Here is a 25,815-nt window from a genome sequence, read left to right as displayed (position 1 = left end):
TCTTTAGTGAAGATTTCACTAAGGTGGCTGGCACCCAGGATTGCCTACCTCTGGTGTCAGAAGCCACACTGCAAAGCCATAACTGAGTTACTGTGTCTTCACTGGTGCTGCACTCACTACTCCTGGGGAATTCTGCACCAAAAAATTAAAAATTCTGCCTATTTTATTTGTCAAAATAACAGAATATAATCTCTCTGGTTTCAATTATTTCAGTAATTTATTTAAACTACAATACAATGGATGGAGAATGAGAGTGGGGAGCATTGGAGGAAATCCCCAGCCCCCCTTGCCTAATAGTAATGTAGCTAGGTTTGACCCTTTGTTTCTAGTTATTAGTCAACAAATATATGCAACCATATGCTCAGTGTTACATCGTAGGCAACTGAAGGGCAAGTGAGGGCTGGGGAAATCAAACTCACAATTTATATTGGCTATTGACCATCTTCAGAGAGGTCAGTAGCAAACAGTTAATGGAGCACATTTTTTCAGTCCAAAAATTTAGACCAGTTCTAATCACTGAAACACCATAAGCATTTATAAAACCATACTGTCCTTTTTACACCAGACTGGCAATGTAAAGGAGCCTTACAACTTTTACTCCTGTTTTATACTCCTGGGGGAATTCACAAAGACAATGGGAACAATTCACTAAGCAGGCAGGCTGCTACATTCTGCTCTGACTGAGGGGACAGAGCCTGCCCCACACCTACCTCCTCAGAAACACGCTGAAGCCCTGCTCCTCCATGCCAAGTGTGCCGCAATAGAGAGTGAGAGGGACAGTGACACCCCCTGCCAACAATGATTTATGTCTCTACTGGGTGCCCAAACCAACCTGCCTGCGCTGCCGGAGAGGGGCGCGTGGCCACTCTTGTGCCTTCCCTTTGCTTCCATGTCAGAAGTCATTTTTCTGCAGGAAGCAAGTAAATCTGCGGGGGGCATGAATTCTGCGCATGCGCAGGGACGCAGAATTCCCCCAGGAGTAACTCACCCATGTGTGTCATTAAGTCATCTGGGGCATATCCCATAATTCGTTGTGCAGCAGTAAGCTGAGCTGCTCTGATTCTTTCCCAGTGAATTGTGGAAGACCGTGACTATCCTGGGCATGCAGGGGGAATTGTGGGAAGGCATTGAAGGACTGTCAGCACACAAGTGATTTAGACTGTCTTCATTGCAAAGCGGGTGGGTTACCTCCAGGTAGCTTTGGTTGAAAGCGCCACCGTTCTCAGATTAAAGGGTTTTGTGTGTGGACAGGAGAAGGAATTAGGGGCCATGCCTGAATCAGAGCTTGTGTTAACTCTGCAATGATGACATACTCATGATTTCATTTCAGGTAAAACTTTCCCCTGGGTTGAAGAAGCTGTTTGTAGTAACAGCAGTAAGTGCAGTTTCTGTAATTTTTCTGGCCCATCATTTTAAAAGAAAACGTGGAAAGAAAAACACAAAAGTGTCACCATGGGAGCCAGGCCATCTTGTATTAGAATGTACTAAAACAGCTGCATCAGAAAAAGGTACATGAGAGAACCAAAGAAGCCTTTTTTCTTCTCTTAAATAAACCTTTAAATACTATGTAATCAAACTCAAGACAGATTTTTCTTTAATTTTGGAAATAAGGAAACTTTGTGTAATTCTAATGTATTTAAAGAAAATAACAAAATAGACAAGAGTAACAACAAAAATTAGAACACTATAATAACTCAGGCAGGCATTGCTCTGAAAGCTAATGTTTTAATTATAATCTCTGCAAATAAAATCTCTTTTAATCAAAAGCTTTTTGAGAGCTAATAGTTACTGCTAAGTTTCCAACAGTTCTGAAGATATATCTTGAATATTGATAGAAGTATTTTTGATATCTTTTAAGAGCAAATAGTTTTAATATTGTGCTCATTCTTGCAGGTATTTTGATACTTTTATATGTAAACATCAAATTCGGAAGATAAGATTAATGGTTCAAGTTTTCATGAGACATAGTGAATAATTAGATAAAATTCAGAGCTGAACACCTGCTGATATAATAAATGTTTCTGGTTGCAGAAGCTTTTAAAATTAGTCTCTCTGTTTATTAGGTTCCAGTTGTTCCAGTAGCAGACAAAACTTGACTCTTTCTTTGAGTTCAGCCAAAGAAAAAGGATCTCAGTCTTGTGTTTATGCAAATGGAGGACTTTTCAGTAAATATTCTGGTTCAGTACAAAGTTTGGCCTCGGTAAGTATTAGCTGTTCTTAAGGATCTGTTATACAGTAAACTGAATAAACTGCTGAACTTTAATTTTCACTGCCTATCATGAATGCACACAATGATTCTCTTGAGCTGAAAATGTCTGGCTGTATGGGCTGCACAGCCTCAGAAGGCTAGAGATGCTGGGTGCACAGTAGAAAGACCCAGGCGTGGTGAAGGTTAGCTTCTCTTCTACATAGGAGCGAGCTAAGTTCCACATGAGAACAGCTTTGAAGGTGGGGGAGGAGCTCTCATAAATCCTCTGTTTGCTGTGTATATCTCCCTCTGGACACGTCCTTTACTTTTTTGTGCTAGCACAGCTCAGAGGAGGTCATACAAACCTGGTGTTGGGTAGCTCGGAGCAGTGGGAAGAGGACTTGTTCTTCTTTGAGTGCTGATCTCTATGGGTATTCGCTGTGGGCGTGGATGCCCCTGGGACCAGAAATTCTTTAATAGCAATGTCATAAAGGGTTGTGCAGACTGACCACCTCTCCAATTCCTTTTCTGCTGCTTGGGATCTGGGATTCATTGGGATGGAAACTCCTGTGTCCGTTTTCTATTCTTCAGCATTCTGTTGTTTGAATCCGTAAATATTGTAATTAGTTTTTAGTGTTAGTCAGTTGGGAATCGGGGGTGGGAATTCCCCGTCCTTTGTTTCCCCCATGATTTTGGTCATCTATTATGACCAAAGATCCAGGCATTAAGCCTTGCCTGGCCTACCCCTGGGTCCTTGCTGTGAGCAACCCATGAGAGAGCTGCCTGTATTGCCTTCAGGGAAGCTCATGTCCCCTCGAAGTGCAGCATCTGCTGCACTTTCCCTTTGTGTACCAGGCAATCTCATGAATTCAGGATCCAGGGACAATTTATGGAGCTCTCCACGAGGCCCTGTTTGGATCCAGCTCCCTCCCGCTACCCTTCCACCTATCTGGAGCCATCAGGTGGCACTCTTATCTAGTACTAGTGGTTTGGAGTCCTCCTCCAAGTACAGGAACTCCAGAAGCAGAAATACAAGCAAGACAAAGGCAAGAGGCCCTCAAGAAGAGTGACAGATCCCTGCATGAAGCTTCAAAAAATAGATCTGCCTTGCCACTTCCTCCAGCACCGCTCAAGATTCCATGCCCTAGAGTGGAATATTTTTCACTGTATAGCAGTAGTGCCTAGTGAACCTGTAAAATATCCAATAAAACACAAGGCTAGAGATCAAGATTTATTTTTTTAAACTTGTTTTTCATATGGTTTTACAATCAGTCAAACTTAGTTTTGAAAACTAACCATTACAGATTGCTGATTATATTCTTGTTGTAGTAATGGATTATTACTGATTAATTTTTGTCCTGCATTTGAATTTCCTAGTGAGACTGAGTATTAACGCTTCTATTATATCATTTTTAATACTTGATTGTGGTGTCATGAAAAGCAATTAACGTTACTCTTGGCCTGAAAAGAGCCAATACTTGGTTATACTTTTTGAAATGTAATCTGTTACAGTAACTAGTTATAATAAGGGCTATTTAGTGCACTGCACCAGAAAATAATTATTATTAAAGTACCCTTTGTTTAACAAAGCACCTCACTTTTTTAGGTCCAAAGTGTCACCTCCTCTCACAGTTGTGCTTGTGCCAATTCCAGTTCCTGGGACAAAGCAGATGAAGATATTAAACTTGTAAATATTCCAGTGACCACACCTGAAAACTTATACTTGATGGGTAGGTTATAATAATATGTGGTATGTTGCAGTACTGTGTTTTTGCTAGCCACTTTCAGATGCTTTAAAATTTGAACAGATTACCAGTGACTCCGTCACAATATTTTCATGATATGCTTCCAAGGCCTCCTAAAAGCTTGGTTTTTTTACTTATGCTAGACAAAGTACCTCCTATAGACAGATATCCATGAATTCTTATTTTACCGAAAGCCAATAAATTAGGTTTATAGAAACTAATCAATTGGAATTAAGATAGGCACTGAGATTTTTAATTAGAGCTGTGTGAATAACGTTTGGTCCACTGGCAATTCTGAAAAAATCTTAATAAATAAATGGTTTTGGGTCGAACTGAAAACAAAATTATTTGACAAATCAAAAAGTCAAGAGATTTTGTTTTGGGTTGAATGAAATGATATGAAATGTTCCAATTTTTGACAATTTGTAAAGGTTTTCGACTAACTTTTGATAACCTTGAAAGAAATTTCAAACCAAAAAGTAGTTTTGAAATGAAAAATTAAAACTTTGCTTTTCAACTTTTAGAATGCTGTTGTTCTTGACGTAGTTTGGCAAAAACAACGTACATTCATGAAATGTTTCAGCATCAAAAAAATCTGTATTTTTATTTTTTTTGGCTGAAAAAAGTTCAGCCAAAATTTTTCACCCAGCATTTTAATTTTAATTAATTTAGAAAGGGAAATGTTTCCCAGATATGACATGCATTTTTTTAAAAGATGAAGTAGACAATATATGTTTGTTACATTAACAGATTGGTAGTTAATATAAAATTCTGTAACTAAGTAGGAGAGAGATTCTTACTGAACTCCTATGTGCTTTGTTTTAATCATAAATTACCTCTTGTAATGAACTTAATTAAATTATTAGCAATTCCAACATTATTTCCTTAAAACAACATTTCCACGTGTACTATAATTAATCTTATTTTTTGCGTGTGGTTAGTTGTGGACAGTGAAATGTCCGGAGGATTGCAGAGGATTTCTGTTGATGTAATGGAAGTGTTCATGATCTCCTGTAGGTATGGAGCTTTTTGAAGAGGCACTACGTCGATGGGAGCAGGCACTGACTTTCCGTAGCAGACAGGCTGAAGATGAAGCAAATTGTAGTTCCATCAAACTAGGAGCAGGAGATGCCATTGCAGAAGAGAATGTAGAAGTGAGTATTATATACACTACAGTATATAGTTGTAGCATAGCCAAATGTCTGAAAATATTTGAGTAACAGAGCTCAGCTTCTACTGCAGCTGCTGAAACTTCTTTTGAATATCTGCAGTTGGAGGACTTTTTCTCTTTTTTCCTCCACCTCACCCTTTTGCCCCAGCATTAGCCTGTTTTTAGCCATACAGACAATTGTTGCTCCATTAGCATTCATCCTGGAAGATATTATCAAACCACCACACAATCAGAGGTGTATCGGCATTCCCTGAACCAGTTCTCTGCAGCACACCCATTGGTCATTTCCTCCCTAAGCGTAAAGGAAAACTCTGTGAGATGGGATAGGGGCTCAGTACAAACGGCTCCTGGGAGGGAGAACTAATTGATGAACATGCACAATGTAATACAATTAAACTTTGTTCCCCTTGCCCATAAAACTCTATCCTAAAATGCCTGATAGTAAAGTAATCTCAATCACCATGGTGTTCATCATCACTAGTGCAGTAAATATCAGGAATGATAATTTCATTCAGCTTACAAAGATTTTTTTTTTAAATGCTGGTTTTATTTTACTTATGCCTAATAAGGTGCATCTGTACCCAGTAGGGCAAGTATTTTAGATGCCTGAGCTCTTTGACAATGTCTGTTGAACTTTTTTACTGCATAGTTAATGGGGTACTGTGAACTCTTTGAAGGCTTAATATTTTTAGTGTTTTAAAAAGAAGTAGTTTAGAAAGAAACATGATTTTCTGTTGAGTACAGTATAATTTAATTCTGCTTGCAGGATATCATTAGTGCTGAATTCATTCATAAGCTTGAATCCCTGCTTCAAAGAGCTTATCGTCTTCAGGAGGAGTTTGAGGCAACCCTTGGGGCATCTGATCCTTCTTCCCTAGCTAATGATATTGGTGAGTTCTTCTATCTTTATATTTTTATCATTCTTAACATGATCATCCAGACGGTTTTAAAAAAAAAACAAAAAAACAAAGACCCAATTAACAGAAATATACTGAACAGTAAATGGACCATCTACACTACAGAATTCAATTTTTATCCCATTATCTGGCTTTGTATAATTGCATGTCATTTGGTTCAATCTCCAAACTTTACCCATCTTTATAAATGGGCTCAGGAAGAGTATTTTTCTGGTATATTTATATTTCTCAATGTTCCAGGATTTCTGAACCCCAAAATATATTATTATAATATTTGTAGAATAAGAATATATGGACCTTAAAGTTTGAGTCTATTTAAATTGGCTAGGTAAGATGATACTTATAATGGGGTGATATGGGTTCTCTGAACTTTCTGAACTGCTAACAATAATTCCTGAAATTTTATTTAGAACTTGGGAGAGTGCAAGGATTGCAAGAAAATAATCATGGCATAGACCTACAAAAAATGAAAGAGATGAAATTTTGTAATTATCCACACACACATCTGTTCTGAATCCCTAATAAATTCCATAAAATTGTCTTATGGATTACCTCCCCTTCCATTTGTGATCACATAACAACCCTGTGGTAACTACAAGAACTGGAGCAATATTAGGAGTGTTTCTTTTTAACTTTTTTTTTTTTTTTTTTTTTTTTAAGGGAGAAAGTTAATCCCACACTCTTGCTCATCACTTTACCTGTCCTGTTCCTTTTCCCTTTCTCTCCTGCACATGCATTAGTGTTAATTTCAAAAATTATCAGACACGAAAAAAGATTTTAAATAAAAGATTCAGGGGGGTTAACTCCCCTGCCCACTTCCAGTGTGTGCACAATACCTACAACAGCATTGCAAACATTTTTAAGGTTCCATCATCTCTTCTCCTTCGCAGGCTTAATGTTGGAGCAAAGAAGATGGGAGGACAGGAAAGCAGATAGCAGACTGACCCGTTTTTCACAAGTAGGGGAGGAGTTAGCAGAAAAAGCATAGCAGCTCTGCTGTTGCCCTCCCTCCCTGTGAAAAAGGTACTGACTGCTGCTTCTTTCCCCTCTTTTCCCAAAATTTTGTGTCAGCTCCTGAGGGGAAGAGCTCTGCTGCCTCCTGTAGTAGCCATGATTGGGTGCTCTTCCCCAGAAGGTAGGAAAGGCTATAAAAATTCAGTTTAGGCTTCAAATTGGCATACAGTCTCCTGGATGGGGTCCATGGGGGAAGGGGGGGTGAGAGAGAGAGAGAAATAATTACACACGCAAAAACTAGGTTAAAGAACATTATTAAGGTTGCAAAATCCAACACTCATAAATTAGGAAATGGCAGAATTAAGGTTTGGAACCTTAATTTGGCCCTGTTGTGGATATGCACTGTGATAAATCTTTAATTACATGAGCCCATATTATATTTTTCCACAAGTCCTCTGCCTCATTCAGTACACAGAATGGATGGTGCTCAATGAGCAGCTATTTGGTATTTTGTGTTACTTGCATAGTTCAGTGTGTGGCCCCAGAATTTATTTAGTCCCATTATTCAAACCCTGTTCTAAAGGCAGTATTATTAATTTCCTCATGGGCTTTTCTATGGTTCTCATCGCTAATATCCGAGTGCTTCACAAATACTAATTAATCTTCACAATACCCCTATGAGGTGAGAGGATGGTATTATCCCCATATTACAGATGGAGCTTTAAGGCACAGAGGTTATGGTCAGAAGTATCCACTAATGTTGGGTGCCCAATTTGAGATACTTCAAGAGTACTTAAGGTTGTAAAGCACTTTATATATTTAGGCATGGCTTCCATAGACTTCAGTTGCAGCTGCAAGAGCCCAGTGTTTCTGCAAATTAGACCCCAGCGTCTCAAGTCAGACACTCAGAAAATGAAGAACATATAATTAGTGAAAAGTTTGTGACATGCCTAGCATCATGTAGGAACTCTGTGCCAAGGGCAAGGATAGAATCCATTTCTCCAGGGCAGCATTAAACTGTCTTAAGTAGGAAACTGTCCTTTTTCTTCCTTCAGTCCCCTGCCTCATTCACTATACACCTTCCAATTTCTGTAACAAATGAAGCAGGAGTCTCACAGTCAGCAGCCTCAACCCTGGTTTATCCCCAAAGCACGTCTGTCCTGTGCACTGAATGAGGCAGAGGTCCTGTGGAGGAAGTAGTAGTATGTGATCATATAATGAAAGACTATATCCTAATGCAAGTGCACAAGAGGGCAAAACTGAGGTTGCACAGGCAACCTAAATTCTGGCATTTCCTAACATTTGAGTGTTTGACTTTGCAGCCTTAACATTCTTAACATAATTTTTTTGTGTGTGTGCAGTTTCCTAGGCTTTCTAAAAAGCCAGCTGACAAAAACTATTTTGTCACGTGGCAGGGTGGATCCTTTAGAACCAACATACAGACCACTGCCACTTGAGCTGGTAGAGCAACTAAGAGCACTAGGGTGACCAGACAGCAAGTGTGAAAAATGGGGATGGGGCTGGAGGGTAATAGGAGCCTGTATAAGAAAAAGACCCAAAAATCGGGACTGTCCCTATAAAATCGGGACATCTGGTCACCCTAAAGAGCATTAATAGGCTATTATCCTTGGCTAGACTAGTATTAGATGGTAATGCGAGAGAGCCTTTGCCAGAGGACTTTTCACAGATGTTTGCTGACAAAGGAATGGTGAGACTCAGGAAATTTTTGGTTCCATTCGAGGCTCTGAAGGGGAACGTGCTGTACTAGGCACAGAGTCTTCTGCCCTGTCCCTTCCAACCTGTCTTATTGCCATTCTCTTCACCAAGCCATTTCACTTTGGGCTCCTTAGGCTTCTTGTCTCAGTGTCATCCCATCTTCCCTCTTGCCCCTTTCTCATTTCCCGTTCTCCATCGGATCATAGTCCCTGTTTCGATCCCTGGGCTCCTAGTCAAATCAGGTTTCCTATTCTCTTTGCCCATCCAGTTACCAGTTCTTCGCCTGTATCCTGGCTCCTCCTCAGATGTTTCCCCTCACCCTAGTAGTTCCCACCCAGTCCCAGTCTCCCCCTACCCAGGTCCCAGTCTAATGCCCAACCAGTCCTACCCCCCCTTTCCTTTTCCCTTCTCTTCCCTCCTCCCTCCAAAAAAACCCTATCTCTTCTCCCCTTTGCATTTGAATCAGGCAGCTTCCTCTCTCCTTCCTGGGCATCAGCTAGGGGGCACAAAAAGTAGAGGAAATGCTGTCCCCCTGTTCTCAGGACCCAGCCCTGGCCCAGGCCACAGCAGCTCAGAGCTGCCATTGCAGGGAAAATCCTGCCCAGCCGTGAGCTGAAGCATGCCAGTGTGGATGGAACCTTAGGAGATTTTCTCTGTCAACCCTATTAAGTCTGATCATGTGTGAACTGTAGTTATTTCAAAGGCTTATAACTTTGCCAAACTTGGGGGGATTTTCACAGCGATGGACAAAGATATGTCCCTGACACAAAGGCCTCCTGATCTAAAATGGGTAATTGCCAATTACTTAATGCAAAACAAATCTTACATTTGTTAGCTTTAACTTTGAACATCGCCAGGGGGCAGTACTTTTCATCTGTTAACCCTGCTGATATTCTATAACCACTAAATATAGCTCTTAGTAACATGGGAGTTTAAATTTAGGTCAAAGTTAGCTTTCTGGCATGTTTTTTTACACCTGTTACCGTAACTCATAAAGCAGAAAGGGGTATGGATGTTACATTTCGAGGCCTGAAATCAGTCATATAAATTTCCTTTGGCACAAGGTTCCCATGCATATCAGCTGTTGTGTCAGTTTACTTGTAACTTCTTCTTTCCTGCAAACTCAAGTTTTAAACATTGATTACAAAGTAGTAATTTTCTAAGGACTGAGTTAATATGATATCTTTTAATCTGTTTAATTATAGCTGTGATTAAACACATTTAAAAGACTTCATTTCTAAGACACTTTTTAAAAATTGATGTTCCATTGTTTGTGTCAAATTCATTAATTGTTTACTAAGTGTCTGTTCCGAGTAACTGCATTTTTTTCAAATCTTCATTCTGTAGCTCCCTTGAGGGAGAGTTTGTCAGTTGCCTGATGCAACTTATTATGAATTTTATTTATGCTGGGAAAACAACCAATAAAGCATTTTGATAGGCAGTGCCGGCTAGCCATGTTGTTGCTATGATTTTTTTGTTGGTATCTTAAATTCATGGTCTGAACAGCCAGTTTTAACTTGAGAAGAATGTTTGTCTCTCCAGTCAAACTAAAAAATATTGTTTCAGAAAAGTTATGGCATTTCTTGTGGAGTAACCTGCAAGGATTTATTGTGGCAAATATTTTTGTTCAAGATTTTCTTTACATATAGAAGATAAACAAATTCATTATCTGATGTAACTTATTTTGATGTTAGATATGGCTAGTCACTATACTGTATAGTCTGGTATTTAAAGATATTAAATAGAATGAAATGATAATTAGATCCAATTTTCTCATGTTAATTTTTTGTTGTAGTTTTTGGGGAAGGATCAGGGTGGGGTAGAACAGAATGGAGAAGGTTGGAGACTCTGACAGACACTAATTCCTGTCTTCTCCCTTGTCAGGGAATCTGACCTCAATAAACCTCGTGAGAGAAATCTATCGGTGCACTTAACTTCCACTTGGTTTTATACTTGCAACCTTACTATAAAAATTGCCCCAAGCCAGGACAAAGGGCCTGATCTGCCTACCATAGAGGTCAGTGGGAGTCAGATCAGACCTTAAATGCACAATCTTCCTGTAAAGTGTTATGAATGTGATGTGTGAATCTTCCCTGATGTGAGTGTATAATATGGAACCTTGTATGGAATGATTTAAACCAGCAGTTCTCAAACTGTGGGTTGGGACCCCTAAGTGGGTCGCAACCCCATTTTAATGGGGACACCAGGGCTGGCAAAAAAACTTGCTGGGGCCTGGGGCCGAAGTCCGAGCCCCACTCCTCAGGGCCGAATCCTGAGGGCATCAGTCCAGGGTGGTGGGGCTCAGGTTTCAGGCCCCACACCTAGGGCTGAAGCCCTTGGGCTTCTGCTTTGGCTCCCTGCCCTAGGTGGTGGGGCTTTTTGGCTTTGGCCCCCATGCGGGGCAGTGAGGTTCGGGAAGGCTTAGGCTTCACTTCCCCATCCTGGGGTCATGTAGTAATTTTTCTTGTCAGAAGGGGGTCGCGATGCAATGAAGTTTGAGAACCTGTGATTTAAACTATTCATGGTTAGTAACCTTTTCTGATTCTTATCATTACTACTTAGCAGCAGTAGCCGTTACATTGTAATTTATGTAAATAATTTTACCTTTATCTATTTTTCCTGTATGTTTTTGTATAGGGGAAAAAGATTATGTACAATTTGTAAATTTTCTCATAATCCTTCAGTGCTTCATATATTGTTGGTGCTTTTAGAATCTATTTGTCAAAAGAATTAAATCTAAATAGTAGGGCTGTCAATCGCAGTTAACTCAAGCAATTAACTCAAAACAAATTAATTCAATTAAAAAAATCACTATCACAGTTTTAATTGCACTGTTAAACAATAATAGACTACCAATTTAAATTTATTATAAATATTTTTGGATGCTTTCTACATTTTCAAATATATTGATTTCAATTACAACATAGAATACCAGGTGCACAGTGCTCACTTAATATTATTATTGATTACAAATATTTGACTGTAAAAAAGAGAAACAAAAGAAATAGTATTTTTCAATTCACCTCAGGCAAACATTGTAGTGCAATCTCTTTATCATAAAAGTGCAATTTACAATTGTACAAGTCCACTCAGTCCTATTTCTTGTTCAGCCAATCACTAAAACAAACAAGTTTGTTTACTTTTACGGGAGATAATGTTGCCCGCTTCTTATTTACAGTGTCTCCTGAAAGTGAGAACAGGTGTTCACATGGCACTGCTGTAGCTTGTGTTACAAGGTATTTATGTGCCAGGTATGCTAAACCCTTGTATGCCACTTCATGCTTCGGCCACCATTCCAGAGGACATGCTTCCATGCTGATGGCACTCTTTTTTTTTTTGGTTTTTTTTTTAAAAAGCATTATTAAATTTGTGACTGAACTCCTTGGGGGAGAATTGTATGTCTCCTGCTCTGTGGTTTTAGCCACATTCTGACATATATGTTGTGTTATGGCAGTCTTGGATGACGACCCAGCATATGTTGTTCAATTTAAGAACACTTTCCTTGCAGATTTGACAAAACGCAAAGAAGGTACCAATGTGAGATTTCTAAAGATAGCTACATCATCCTCTTTACAAAGACATAATGATCTCAAAAAAGCTATTGCTTCTAAAATAGTAATATATATAGTTGAGCTTGCTTAAATGTTTCCATTCTAAAGGGCTTCTTTCTTTACTTATAACTTTCTCAAACTTTCACTTTTCAGGCTTTTCTAATCTCTGCTCGGGGCGAATTTGTCATTCTGGAAAGTCAGAATAAAAACATGTTATATGTTAAGAACAAAGACAACAGAGGGGGTAAAAGCTGTCATTAAATATATAATATTTTTTTTTGGCGCAAAATATTTAGCTATTTATTGCATGTGAGAAGAAAGCTGAAATGCAGCACAAATTGTTTGTGGTTTGGATATGTCTATTTCAGTGGTCTGGGATTAATCCATTTTGATTTGATCAGATTGCAAGTTATTTAATGTACTTTTTGCCTGTGCATTCATTTGTTTAATAAGTTAAATAAAAATTTCCCAACATTGTTGTAGCCCTGTATGCTTGCTTAATTAAGATGACAGGAATTTTTGCTGGGGCAAAAAAAATTTTAACCCTGTCATTCAGTGCACAAGTGTAGATGGAATGAAGTAGGGTGCTAGAGAAAGAACCCTCCTTCGTTCAATACATGTGTTGGAGAGGCTTGCCTCACTCCCTATTATTCTTGTGAGAAAGTGCAATGCATTCAGGCCCCAATTCAGCAAACTACTTGAGCATGTTTAAGTTACGTGTCTTAAAGTTAACCATGAGCTTTGCTGAATTAGATTCTTAAAATACATGCTCCATGAAATCAGACTTTGCAGACGCTATAAACATAATATATCTTTCAGAACTGAGTATACATACGTGCTTAAAATAGATTTGTTTGCCAAGTGATGTAATCTCCCCTCTTGGTTATGATGGACAGTGTATCTTTCGTTAAATGGGAAATAAACCAAATATATTCCCTTGGCCCTCACTACTTACCTCATGAAGCCTGTATGCCACTGTGATATAAGATTTAGCAGTGGCAAAGGGTTTTTGCAAATGCTTCTCTCCTTATTTTAAAATATTGCTAGCACATTGCTGGCTGGAGCCCATGCCTCAATGAGTGAACATATTGTGTGGGGCTGTGCTCTTGTAGTCTCCAGCAATGAGTTAAAAATTCTTGGATGTTAATCTACCTCTCTTCCTTTTTCAAAAGATAAAAATCCCAGGACATTCTGTTTTAAAAAAGCTTTCAAAGTACTGAGTAGTTACTAGCAGGTTCTTGTCATTACTAAGCCTCTATGTTACTGATTTCCCCTCCTTGTCTGCTTATCTACCTGGGGCAGCACAGCAGAGCTCCAGGAAGGTGGCAGAGAGCTGCTTAACAGAGGAACAATAGGTAGTTCAGATTAATACCTGGATTCAGTAAGGTACTTATGCAAGTGCATAACTTTAATCATGAGACTAGTCCCATTACCAGAGCCGGCTCCAGCATTTCTGCTGCCCCAAGCAAAAAAAAAAAAAGCTGCGATCGGCGGCGGCAGTTCAGCGGCAGGTCCTTCGCTCCTAGAGGGAGTGAGGGACCTGCCGCCCCCGAATTGCCGCAGGTGCCGCCCCTCTCCCTTGGCCGCCCCAAGCACCTGCTTGTTAAGCTGGTGCCTGGAGCCGGCCCTGCCCATTACATGCTTAGTACCTTGCCTTAGGGATGAGAAGACCTTTGAACTTCAAGCCTGGTGAGAAAGATTCACTACCTAAAAATCTCGGGTTTCCCTTGTGGGAGAGTGAGACTGGGAACTGGAGGAGGATGGGAGTTAACCCTAAGGGGGAAATTAAAAGTTTCTCTGAGAGGAAGCCCTGTAATTAATCTTCCTCCCTCTTCCCCTCCAAAACCACTTTTTTAGTGAGCTCTGTATCTGAATACATTAATTAACATGCTATCAGACTGAATTTGAGTGGACAGATCACTTCATAATTTCTGAGAAACAGCTCTGCACAAAAGTAGAGGAGGGACTGGATTCCAAAGCCTGTTTTTAAATATGAAAAGAACAGCTAAGAAAAGGCAGTGACATCTGAATCAGACGATTATGTGGTATCTGGAAGTTATCATGGCACTCTGTTATAAAATTCCCAATCGACAGCCTAGATTTTTTTGAAAAGTATTCCTGGAATTCAAAGTAGAGTTTGCTGTGGCCAAAATAGATTTGATGATTTCTAGGCTACAGGAAAACAGAATGCAGAGAAGGAAGGAAGAAACAAGAATAAGCTATGTTGACAATCTATTTGAATTAACTGTGAAGGAATTAGACAAACACAGATGCCAAATCTCTGCTTTATTTAATCAAATAAAATTTAAGTATAGAAGCCAAATGATACATGAATTATTAGGCTTCAAAACAAATGGGATGGCCAAAAGCCAGTCAAATTCTTCAGTAGATGTACTGGAATTTTTGGATTGGGATTTAAGAACATTAGTCTAAAATCAGACAGGACCCACTGATTGTTGGCTTCAGTGCCTAGCAGAGGAAAAAAGCAGCACATGGACATTGTCTACCTACATAAATGTTTTAAATGTGACTTAAAGCTTGTGAAGGGAACAGGATCTTTTATGAAATAAAAACATGCTGGCAATTTGAAAGAAGGACTAAGAATTCACTCACTGGTATTGGGAGGCAACTCAGAATAAGTTATTTTATGATAGTCTTGCACTCCAAGAGGAAGTACATGTCAGACAGCAGCTAATTTAGAGGTTTAGTATAGCTTAATTTGGGTTTACCAGTGTTAAATTCCAAATTTGATTGTGTGATGACAGAGTAGAAAAGTGGAATGTTAATGGCACTAAACAAACAAATGCAAAGCATTTACCATGTTGCCTGAACTCAACAAATGAGTAAGATGCTGTTATTCCAAGAACTATTCCTGTTTGTAATATGTTTTAATAGCTCCACTACTCACTCTTTCATACATTTAAAATTGTGCAGGAGGCAAAGGAAAGGTATAATTGTCTAAATTCTGCCATTGAGCTTCTTCACAGAAGTTCAGCATGATTAACTTCAAGACAGTATAGTATAAAGAATTTTATTATTCAGAGATTATGGCACTGAACACATACAAGACTAACTTCTGGGCATTAATTTACTATGCAAACATAAGAGAAAATATCACAAATATTGGTTACACATAAGTATACCATAAGAGCAAGAAGCCTTATTGAGAGTCATTGGTAGAAACTTATAACGTGCAGGTGTGAACAAACAAATGTAATTTTCAAAACAATCGAAGGAAAAGTGAGCCCCTAAAAGGCCTCATTGTGTATGGACCACAAATTACCAATTTCAATAAAACTTGTTATATAGGTCAAGCAGAGTTAATCAGTAACAGATAGATTAAATATGATCTTGTACTTTTTCTTTATGTGGGAGTGTGAGCAGGTTTGTTTACTGAATATGGTTCTCTGAATAATCAAGGAGATGGGCCAAACTGTTGTGGTGGTTTGGTCTTATTTTGAGGTTTTAGTTTTAGGTTAAATATTTAAATAACCTAAAAGAAATACTGCTATTTTATCTTTATTTGTAGATATTGGTAATTTGTCCAAGGAGCTAAAATATAATTACCTGTCAATTCAAAATATCAAACATAAGATTTTTTTTTTTAAGCTTTAAACCATGAAGAATGTAGCTGTATTTGGTAACTGGTGTGACAGCCAGGCTGAGCGAGCTGTCAAGGGGGCAAGATTTTAGTCTCTTGCCCTTCTTTTGTGCTAACAACTGGAACTTTGTCAACTAAATGGGCCATTTGTGAGGAGGATATAACTTGGAGACTAGTGATTTTCTCTAAGGACTCTGGTGGGCTGCAAAGGGATGCTGTGCTGGTGATGAATGTGCTCTTAGAGAAATAAAATTTAGATAAAACATGCAGATAATAGTGGTTACTTAAAATAATCCCATTGGTAACTCTGCTAAATCCTTGTTTGTTTTTGATTATTGTTACATGGCTTCATCTTCAGGGGATACCTACTGAAGATTCACAAACTTCTTCTCTCAGGCAAATATGACTTTTGAAGTGAAGTTGACCAGTTTATAGGTGAATCTTGGCAATTTTAACTTGAATGCACCAACAGCCAGTTCCTACTTGACAGGACTGATTAATTTTTTCCAAACATTTACTTAACACCTTGATTAAAACTCCCCGGAGCTGTGTTTGAATCATGATTGTTGACAAAGGTAAATGAAGTTAAAGCTAGCTTTGGGATTTTTTTTGGACTCCTAAGTGACATTGGATGCCCAAAGAGCTATGGTAATAACGACCATTTCATTTGTGACTGGCTGGAATGCTGTGCCCCATGCTGTTGAAATTGGATCTTGTTACAGTAATCGCTAAGTAGTCTCCAAGGTGCCACAAGGACTCCTCGTTGTTTTTGCTGATACAGACTAACATGGCTACCACTCTGAAAGTAATCCATTTGTGACTTCAAGGTTTGATTATTGCAGCTCATTTCTAGGTGTGAAGCTACACATGAGAAAGTTGACTGATACAAAACACAGCAGCCAGTCTGCTTAGCCACATAGTTCACTGTGAGCGCATCAGCTCCAATCTCTGTACTCACCCCCAACTCTCTGCACTGGCTTCCCATTGAATAAAGTCCATTATAAGGTTTCTGTCTGGATCTTCAGAGTCGTCCAAGGGATTGGCTATAGTTACCTATCAGCTCCCCTGTCCCACCTCCTGTAACTTATCACTGCAACTATATTCCATTGGAACTATGAAACTGAGAAGCCAAGAGGACTAAATTATGAGTTCAAGTCACAGAACTTTCAGCAAGAGACTTAAACTATGCAACTTGACACTACAGATGATTGCAACAAGCCTCGTGGCATTCAGAACTAAATACAAAGCTGTGTCTCTCTGGCCTGCAGAAAGCTCTTTATGCACTAATATATACACAAAAATAACATCCCCAAACTCATCCCCAAAAACCTTATGAACCATTCTTCCCCATTTCTTATACAGAGTGGGGGCTGAGAAAGATGTTTATATTTTTAAATACTTTGCAGTCTCATTATGGGACCTGTAACCCATCTGGATGTTGAGAGGCCTCTGTTAATTGGAGCCAGAGCCACCCATGAAGCGTCCAGGCCCCTTCTCTTTTGAGAGTATGATGTGTCAGTGTTAGAGCATGGAAGTGCTCATGCTGTTACAGGGCCATATAAGTACATAGACATAAGGCAGATTCTACAATAACTTGTAACCACTAAAGCTTTTTAAAGCACTTTTTTTCCAAACTGACAAATGTTTGCAAAATCCCACATGAAACGAAGCATGGATTTATAAACTCAGGCCATGTTCCATTTCTTTAGAATTTTCAATAGCCTTTATTCTAGTTTTAAGTCAACTTTAAATTTCAGAGCACTTTGACAAGAAGATCAATATGCTTTTATAGTCATTACTTTTGTCATCAGAATATCTGCTAATTCTACACCATCCTCTTTACAAAGACATAATGATCTCAAAAAAGCTATTGCTTCTAAAATAGTAATATGTTGGAAGCATATAAACTAACTAGCATTACTTTCTTTAAGATATTAGACTAAAGCTATTGGAGAACTTAGGACTAGTTTACCAGCAAATATGGTCTGTAGTTAGTACGTTCTTCAAGCAGCTGTTCATTCCTAGACTCTCGTTGTGCTACTGTCTTTTCTCGTGTTCTCATATCTAGGAATATTCTTGTAACACTTGCACAGTGTACACTTCAGCTGTGATTTAATTTTTACCCTAAAATTTTCAGAATGTACCCTTCTTGTAGTGTGTTGAAGGTGTTAAGTACCTGCTTAGCTGATGGAGTTTTGGAGGTTAAGAGCAGCAATAGGAAGCCAGGAATATCTGACCAGGCAGGTTTTTTTGGTTTGTAAAGACTGATTTTTGAGTGGATGTATGTCACTTGCCAGAAGACTTAATTTTCTATCACTCAGTAGTTAATACTTTCCTTTTGAATTGGTTTGGTGTTATAATCCTATGACCCATGAACTCCATTATAACAGAAGGATTGGCTTCTGACACTGCTTCCATGATTCACAGTTGCACAGACTATTTCCTCTTCTATTCAAAATTCCATAACCAGAGCACCATGTACGCTACAGCAAGGCCAGGCCTAAACTCTGCAGCCAAGTCTCTAGAATCAATGGGAATGTGGTGCAGCAAACTGAAAATTCTCTGGCTGTTTCATTTACATTAGGAACCATTTTTAATAAGTTCTGTTTATACATGTTCATATTTAATCAATTCAGTGGCCCCCATGTTGTGATGAGACATGATCTATGTAATTTAATGTCAAGATTAAAATTTGTAGTTTTCAAAGTGCTGAAGATTTTTATATTGACTCATGATTACATAGTAGTCATCGGAGACTAATGGGAGGTTTTGGCAGCAGGGTAAAGGTGCATTTGCGGCTTTTACCACTGAGAAGATACGGGAGACCTTATAGCAGAGGTCGGCAACCTACGGCACGCGTGCCAAATACGGCACGCAAGCCAATTTTGAGTGGCATGCTGCTGCCTGCCCGGTGAGAGGGGGAGGAGGGGCAGGAAACCACCACGCTAGGGGAAGAAGCGGGGGAAGCTTGACTGCCGCAGGACCAGGCTTCTGCCTCCTGCCCCCGCAGGGGAGAGTGGTGGGGGGGGTCCCGGCCCTCAGCCCCCCCCCCCCCCCGCTCTCCCCTGCGGGGGCAGAAGCTTGGTCCTGCGGTAGCCAAGTTTTCCCCTTCCCCCGCCTCTTCCCCCAGCGTGGTGCTTTCCTGCCCCTCCTCCTCTCCTTCCCTGCGCCGATCAGCTGATGGCCCTTGCGAGGGGGAGGGAGAGCGGAGCAGAGCCGAGTCGCAGCGTGCTCCCAGCTCCGTAGAGGAGGCAGAGAAGAGGTAGGGACGGGGCCTTGGGGAAGGGGGTGGAACAGGGCATATCCCTTCCAGTCCCCTGCCATGAGCTGCTCAGGGCAGGGGGCTGGGAGCACTCCCACAAGCCGAGCACCCCAGCCCTCTGCCCTGAACCCCCCCACACCTAGCCTTCTGCCCTGCACCTCCCCACACACCCCAGCCCTCTGCCCTGACCCCTGAACTCCTCCCCACACCCAGCCTTCTGCCCTGCACCCCCACACACATCCAGCCCTCTGCCCTGAACCCCCCCCCGCAAGTCTGGGGTCCCAGCTGCCGGCCCCTTGCAAGCCAGCATCCTGGCCACAGGCCCTGCTCAGCCCACTGCCGGCCTAGGTGAACAGAACCCCAGGCTGGAAGTGGGCTGAGCAGGCTGGCGGCGTAAGATCAGCATTTTAATTTAATTTTAAATGAAGCTTCTTAAACATTTTGAAAACCTTGTTTACTTTACATACAACAATAGTTTAGTTATATAATATAGACTTACAGAGAGAGACCTTCTAAAAAATGTTAAAATGTATTACCGGCACGCAAAACCTTAAATTAAAGTGTATAAATGAAGACTCTGCACACCACTTCTGAAAGGTTGCCTACCCCTGCCTTATAGGATTATGAGATAAACATATAGCAGGCCTTAGGCCAGGGGTTCTCACAACAAATTTTTTGGTGGTCTCAGAGTGCCACCAAATAAAAATAATGTACGTCTGTCTCTAATCCAGGGGTCGGCAACCTTTCAGAAGTGGTGTGCCGAGTCTTCATTTATTCGCTCTAATTTAAGGTTTCGCGTGCCAGTAATACATTTTAACATTTTTAGAAGGTCTCTTTCTATAAGTCTATAATATATTACTAAACTGTTGTTGTATGTAAAGTGGCCAGGACCCGGGCAGTGTGAGTGCCACTGAAAATCAGCTTGCGTGCCACCTTTGGTACACGTGCCATAGGTTGCCTACCCTTGCTCTAGTCATTACTGGACCTAAACAGAATAGAAATGCAAATAAGATGCTTTGCGTGTTCTTGTCTTTTTGTTGTTGTTTCTTTTGCTTTTTTCCATTGCTTTTTTTTTTTTTTTAAGACTCATTAGCTAGTAAGTCTGCTGCTGTGAAAAGTGATATTTGTATGTTTGTTAATATCAATTTTCATAGCAGACTTATTCAGCCCCGGCAAGCCCTGGGCCAAATTAAGCCCTGGATGGGGAGATGGGTAGGGAGGCAGCAGGGCAAAGGGACGATGGTGAGGGTGGTGAGCCTGGGGATGGAGCCACATGGATGGAGCCTGAAGCCCTGAGACCAAAGTCTGCTCTTTTCCCCCGCCCCCACAGGAAAGTGGGGGATTCACCAGCTCCCTGCATCTCCAGCATTTGTATCTCCAGAGGGATGCAGGGCCGAACTCCTGCTGGCGGCCCTGGGAGAGGGGCAACTGCTTTGCCCGCCTCCCCCCAAATCACAGCCCAGGAGGCTGTGGCCGCAAGAAAAGCCCCTGGTGGCTGCATGCGGTCACGGTGGCCGCATTTGAGAAATGCTGCCTTAGGCTATATCTACACTTACACTATTACAGTGGCACAGCTTCAGTGCTGCAGCTGCACTGCTATGGCGATGTAAGTGTAGCCACTCACTACAGCGAGGGGAGGGGTTCTCCTGTCACTATAGTTAATCCACCTCCCCGAGAGTTGGATTCTTCTGTCAACCTAGTGCCATCTACACCGGGGTTACGTTGGCTTAACTTTTTAGTGTTAGACCTAGCCTGATCCTTATTTACACAAAGGCTGTTTTACCCAGATCTTTGTGTAAATGAGAATCGGGCCCTATCTAGGTGTTTCTGCTAAAGGGATCAGCTGTGAAATGGTTAATGTTAACACTTGCAATGTCAGCAGAGGTTTCAGAGTTCACCTCACGGAGGTGAATGTGGCAGTTCACATCTCTCAGACCAATTGTAACAGTCTGCCTGCAGACTCAGGAAGATCTGGAAGATAATACTGACTTGACTTGCAGTTAGCTCATGCTTTAGAGCAGTAGTTCTCAACCTTTCCAGACTACTATACCCCTTTCAGGAGTCTGATTTGTCTTGCGTACCCCAAATTTCACCTCATTTAAAAACAACTTGCATACAAAATCTAAATATACAAATGTCACAGCACACTATTACTGAAAAATTGCTTACTTTCTCATTTTTACCATATAATTATAAAATAAATTGATTGGAATATAAATATTGTACTTACATTTCAGTGTATAGTATATAGAGCAGTATAAACAAGTCATTATCTGCATGAAATTTTAGTTTCTACCGACTTCACTAGTATTTTTTATGTAACTACTTGTAAAACTTGGCAGATATCTAGATGAGTTGATGTACCCCTGGAAGACCTCTACGGACTCCCAGAGGTACCCGTACCTCTGGTTGAGAACCACTGATTTAGAGGTTTTCTTTACACCATGAGGGATAGAAACTATTTTTAAACTGAAAGTTTAGATTATGGAACACAGATCTGTGGTAAGGATCAATTCTATGGAAAATTCTTCAGCCAAACTACATCTACATGCAGCCCTGCCTTTAACATCCGTATTACAGCTATAGCAGTTGCTTATGTGGAAAAGTAATAAAAAAAAGCATTTAATGTATTTTTAGAAGGGTATTAATGCAAATTATGAGCTAGAAATGAGGAGGCAGTATCGTTTTACCAGCCTGCTTTCTGTAGACTTCCAGCAAGTGCTTTGCAGGCCACCAGTGATCTACAGTTGAGTCTGAGAACCTCTGGGCTTGTCTACCCTACCAAGTTTTGTTGACAAAACTTATGTCGACACCCAAAAGTTGACAAAACAAATATCGCGAAAGGGTGTGCACGCTTGCTCCCTCTGTCGACAGATCATGTCCACGTTGGGGACACCATCATCGACAGGGTGAGCAATGCACCGTGGGTATGTATCCCACAGTGCAGTGTTGTGGGAAGGAAGAGCTGATCGGTGCACATCTTGGGATTCTCTCCAAGTTCTCCCACAGCCTCCTCAACTGCCAAGAGCAGCATCATGAGTAGCTCTGTGAGCTCTCCGTGCTGAAGAATGGCAAAGCAGCACAGCAGTCTGCCTGCTGCTGTGTTCCTAGCGCAGGGCAGAACAGGAGCATTCCAATGATTTGCTCTTTGTTCGCTCCCCAAACGGAGCAGCACACAGATACTTCTCGGAGCTTTGAAAGGGAAGGGGCGCATGCCTGCAGGGCAGCAGAGATCAAAACACTGAGCAGAGCAATCGGGGCAGACATTGTGGGATACTGGCGGAAGCCAGTTCTGTGGACAAAACAATCAGCAGTGTCTACACTGGCTCTTTGTTGACAATAAAGGGAGGGGAAAGACAAGTTTTTTGTCGCCAAAACTGGGCGTTTTTCGTGACAAAAGTCCCATTGTAGTGTGTATGCTCTTGCTGTTTTGTCACCAAAAGGCAGTTTTTTGGCGACAAAACTTGCCAGTTTAGACAAGCCCTCTGCTGTCCCAGCTCTCCAATTTCCAGTACAATATATGATTGTTTCTTGATGCTTGGACAATCCACCTGGATGTTGTAATGGTTTTGTTTTCTTATCTTTAAGAAGTGATAGGCTAGCAGAGAGAGAAAACACACAATTGAAAACAATTAGAGTATCTGACAATCAGTGCTTTAATATGTGTGTGACACTATGCCCCATGTTCTTCATAGAGATATTGTTGTGATATGAATATAGCATGACTAAGTTGTATTTTATGCAAGATGGGTCATGTGAGGTATCATTGGAAAGGTTATGATGTACTGAATATGATTTTCCTATTTGTGTGCTTGTATCATTTTTGTATCTAAAGTTAGCAATATGGACTATGTATCAATTGCAAAAGTGTTTGTACCTTTGGAATGCCCACCAGACCAAATGCAATCAGGCTGGCGGGTTAGTCAAGGGGCCATTAAGGAGAACAATAGGACTTTGAAGATGCTAATCTCTCACCTTCCTGAGACGCTTCCTAGGATGCTGCTTTGACACTGCAGGGTCATGTGATCATGTCACCTGGTACTGGACCCCATCTTGGCCTGCTAGTATTTTTCCACTAATAGGGAGTGGGGATCAAACTGGGAAACAAAGGATTCCTGCCATATGTAAATCCTATTTAAGGCAGGATAGTGAGTTAATCTAGGTCGGTTCCTTCACTGAATCCCCGCCCAAGATGACTGCTGAAAACACCTAAAACTCATCTGGGGAAGAAAGCACTGGACCCAGACAAGAAGGTGTCTGGCCTGTGAAAGGAATATCTGGAGTTCTAAGCTGCAAGTAAGAAGGGTTTGTCTACAAGAAACTCTGCAACCTGCTTAAAACAACATTTAGGGTGAGAAATTACTACTTGTTGCCAGTTTCTGTAGTGTATTACGCTTAGTTTGCGTGTTTGCTCAGTAATCTGCTTTGATCTGTTTGCTATCCCTTATATTCACTTAAAATCTATCCTTTGTAGTTAATAAGCTTGTTTTTGTTTTCTATAAACCAGTTCGTGCAATTCATAACTGAGGGGCAGAAAGCTGTGCATATCTTCCGCCACATTGAGGAAAGGAGCGAATTTCATGAGCTTACGCTGTACAGTTTTCTGTGCAGGACAATACAATTTTGGATTTACACTTGTGTATTACACAGGGGGTGTGCACGTGAGTGCTGGACAATTCCCAGCTGATCTCAGTGTCCGTGTCTTTCTGCAGCTGGGTGTGGCCCTACCTGTGTGTGTGTTGGAGGAGGCTTGAGGGCCTGGCTCAGCAGGACAGGGTGAGGGAACCCAGGCTGGTGGAACAGGCAGGCTCAGTGGTACCCCAGTACATCAAGTGGCACCCCATGCGGGGGAACCTGTCACAATGTATAATAGTGAAATTATGATGTAAAGTTGGATTCAGTCTGACTGACTGAATGCAGTATAGCAATATCTAAGAAAGCTTTTGTCCAGACTTTTAATATATACACACTTTCCTTGGGTCTTCTCAAAGACAGATATTTAGTTTGATATTGTTAATTTATTGATATCTAGTGCATAATTGTTGAGCTGCCATTCTAAATCTATAACAATTACTGAAATGATCACGTGGATTGTAGCATTTCAACTGATGAGTAAACCATTCCAGTAAAACTGGCATGCAGCCACTTTGCTGTATAATAGTGTTTTTTATAAAGTATAACCATAGTAACTGATCTGGATGACATTGGGTAGCTGGTTGTTGCTGACTGCTGGAAATAAAACAGACTTTTTAGCAACACGTGTAATGTTTGAAGGTAAAGTAATCCAAGATAAATGCCTGTGCTCTGTTGAGAATGCAGTATGAAGTACATCAAGCCAAGATTTGACTTAATGACTTATGAATCTAATCCTTCTGTGAAAGTGCTTCTGCATGATGAAAACAAAACCATATACGCTGGCAGTGTGTGCAGCAATTGTTGAAATCTGAAAAAAGTTAAATGCAAATTGAAAGGATTTGTATTGCAGATTAATAGAATGTGATGTTAGTGGAAAATATAGGCTTTGTTGAAGGTTTTAAAAATCATAATGCTGCTAGAAATTTTTCTGGATGTGTTTATTTCACTGAAGAGGGTTGGGGGGAGATAGGAGAGGTGGGTGAGGGTTTAAATTTTCCCTTGCAGTTCCCTTTTAAGAGAATGAGAAACAGAAAATAAACTGATTTTACTCTGGTTACTGTCCAAGCTGAGTGAAATGGAAAAACTACAGAATTGGGATAATTTGAAAAACAAAACCAACCAACACCTCCCCCCCCCCAACTAGTTTAACTAGAATTATAGTTTTCTTTTTCTTTCTTCCTTTTTTAAATAATCAGTACAACTGAGATCACACTGAATATTGGTCACGTTATAAAAAAAATTGTGAAGGATATGTATATTTAAAATATTACAAAAATGAATGGAAATAAAAACCTGAAGCAATAAGATGCATTAAGTATTTCTAGGATTCTTTATATTTTGAAGCTCATAGGATGTACCTAATTGGGTGTTTTAAAAGTTAAAATTAACTTTTTTAAAAAACCTATACCACACATAACATGTCCTTAGTTGATTATTTAAATTAGTTTAGTGAAGTAGTAGATGTTTGAGGAGAGAAAAAGAGCCTGAGAGGACAAAACCCATAAAGCATCTTTGGATCTTTCTTGCTGTTTTTTTCCATTGGAAGTCTCGTATATGGCAAAAGAAGTTGGTGTGTATAAAGCCACCCTGCGAATAAAAACTGGAAAAAAAAAACCCAAATATTGTGTGTGTTGGGGAGAAGAGTAAGGGTTTGGTTTGGTAACTTTTTACTCTTCCAGTTGTATGCTGTAGCTTTCTAGGTACCTCAACAAAATAAATGTGATACTAAAACTGCAAAGTTTTCAATGCATTCATTATATCAAAATTTGCTTAAACAACTTTTACATATAAGATGTATGACATCTTATTGTTACAAAGTTAAAAGGAAGGCCTTCTTAAAAAACGCCATTTAAATTCAAGACTTGTAACTAAATCAATAGACTGTCAAAGAAAATGACAAACTGGTAAATTGATTTATTTTCATTTTTAAGATAAAGATACCGATATAACTGTGAAGGATAACACAGAAGATTTCTGTCTGCGAGATACACTGAGCATTGCATCAACAGACTCCTTTGTTTCAGCAGCTGAGGTAAGAGTCGGAAGGATTTCTTCTTTAACCATACTAGAATCTT

At 40.2% G+C, this 25,815-nt stretch overlaps 1 protein-coding gene across 1 annotated transcript in view; it reads left to right on the top strand.

Annotated features, from left to right (window-relative positions):
* The window catches only part of LOC113407464 (mitoguardin 1-like), a 52,141-nt gene that overhangs the window by 6,000 nt on the left and 20,326 nt on the right, over positions 1–25,815 (top strand). Inside the window, exons 2-7 of the mRNA XM_026656019.2 lie at positions 1,331–1,508; positions 2,064–2,200; positions 3,795–3,918; positions 4,951–5,087; positions 5,871–5,994; positions 25,672–25,772. Of these exons, the coding sequence (XP_026511804.1) occupies positions 1,331–1,508; positions 2,064–2,200; positions 3,795–3,918; positions 4,951–5,087; positions 5,871–5,994; positions 25,672–25,772 (801 nt within the window). The remainder of the gene's footprint in view (positions 1–1,330; positions 1,509–2,063; positions 2,201–3,794; positions 3,919–4,950; positions 5,088–5,870; positions 5,995–25,671; positions 25,773–25,815) is intronic.

Source organism: Terrapene carolina, unplaced genomic scaffold, assembly GCF_002925995.2.
Source record: "Terrapene carolina triunguis isolate 2854851 unplaced genomic scaffold, T_m_triunguis-2.0 Scaffold211, whole genome shotgun sequence".
Taxonomy (NCBI): domain Eukaryota; kingdom Metazoa; phylum Chordata; order Testudines; family Emydidae; genus Terrapene; species Terrapene triunguis.
The sequence above is the reverse complement of the archived record's forward strand: the minus strand, read 5'-3'. Positions and strand labels throughout refer to the sequence as shown.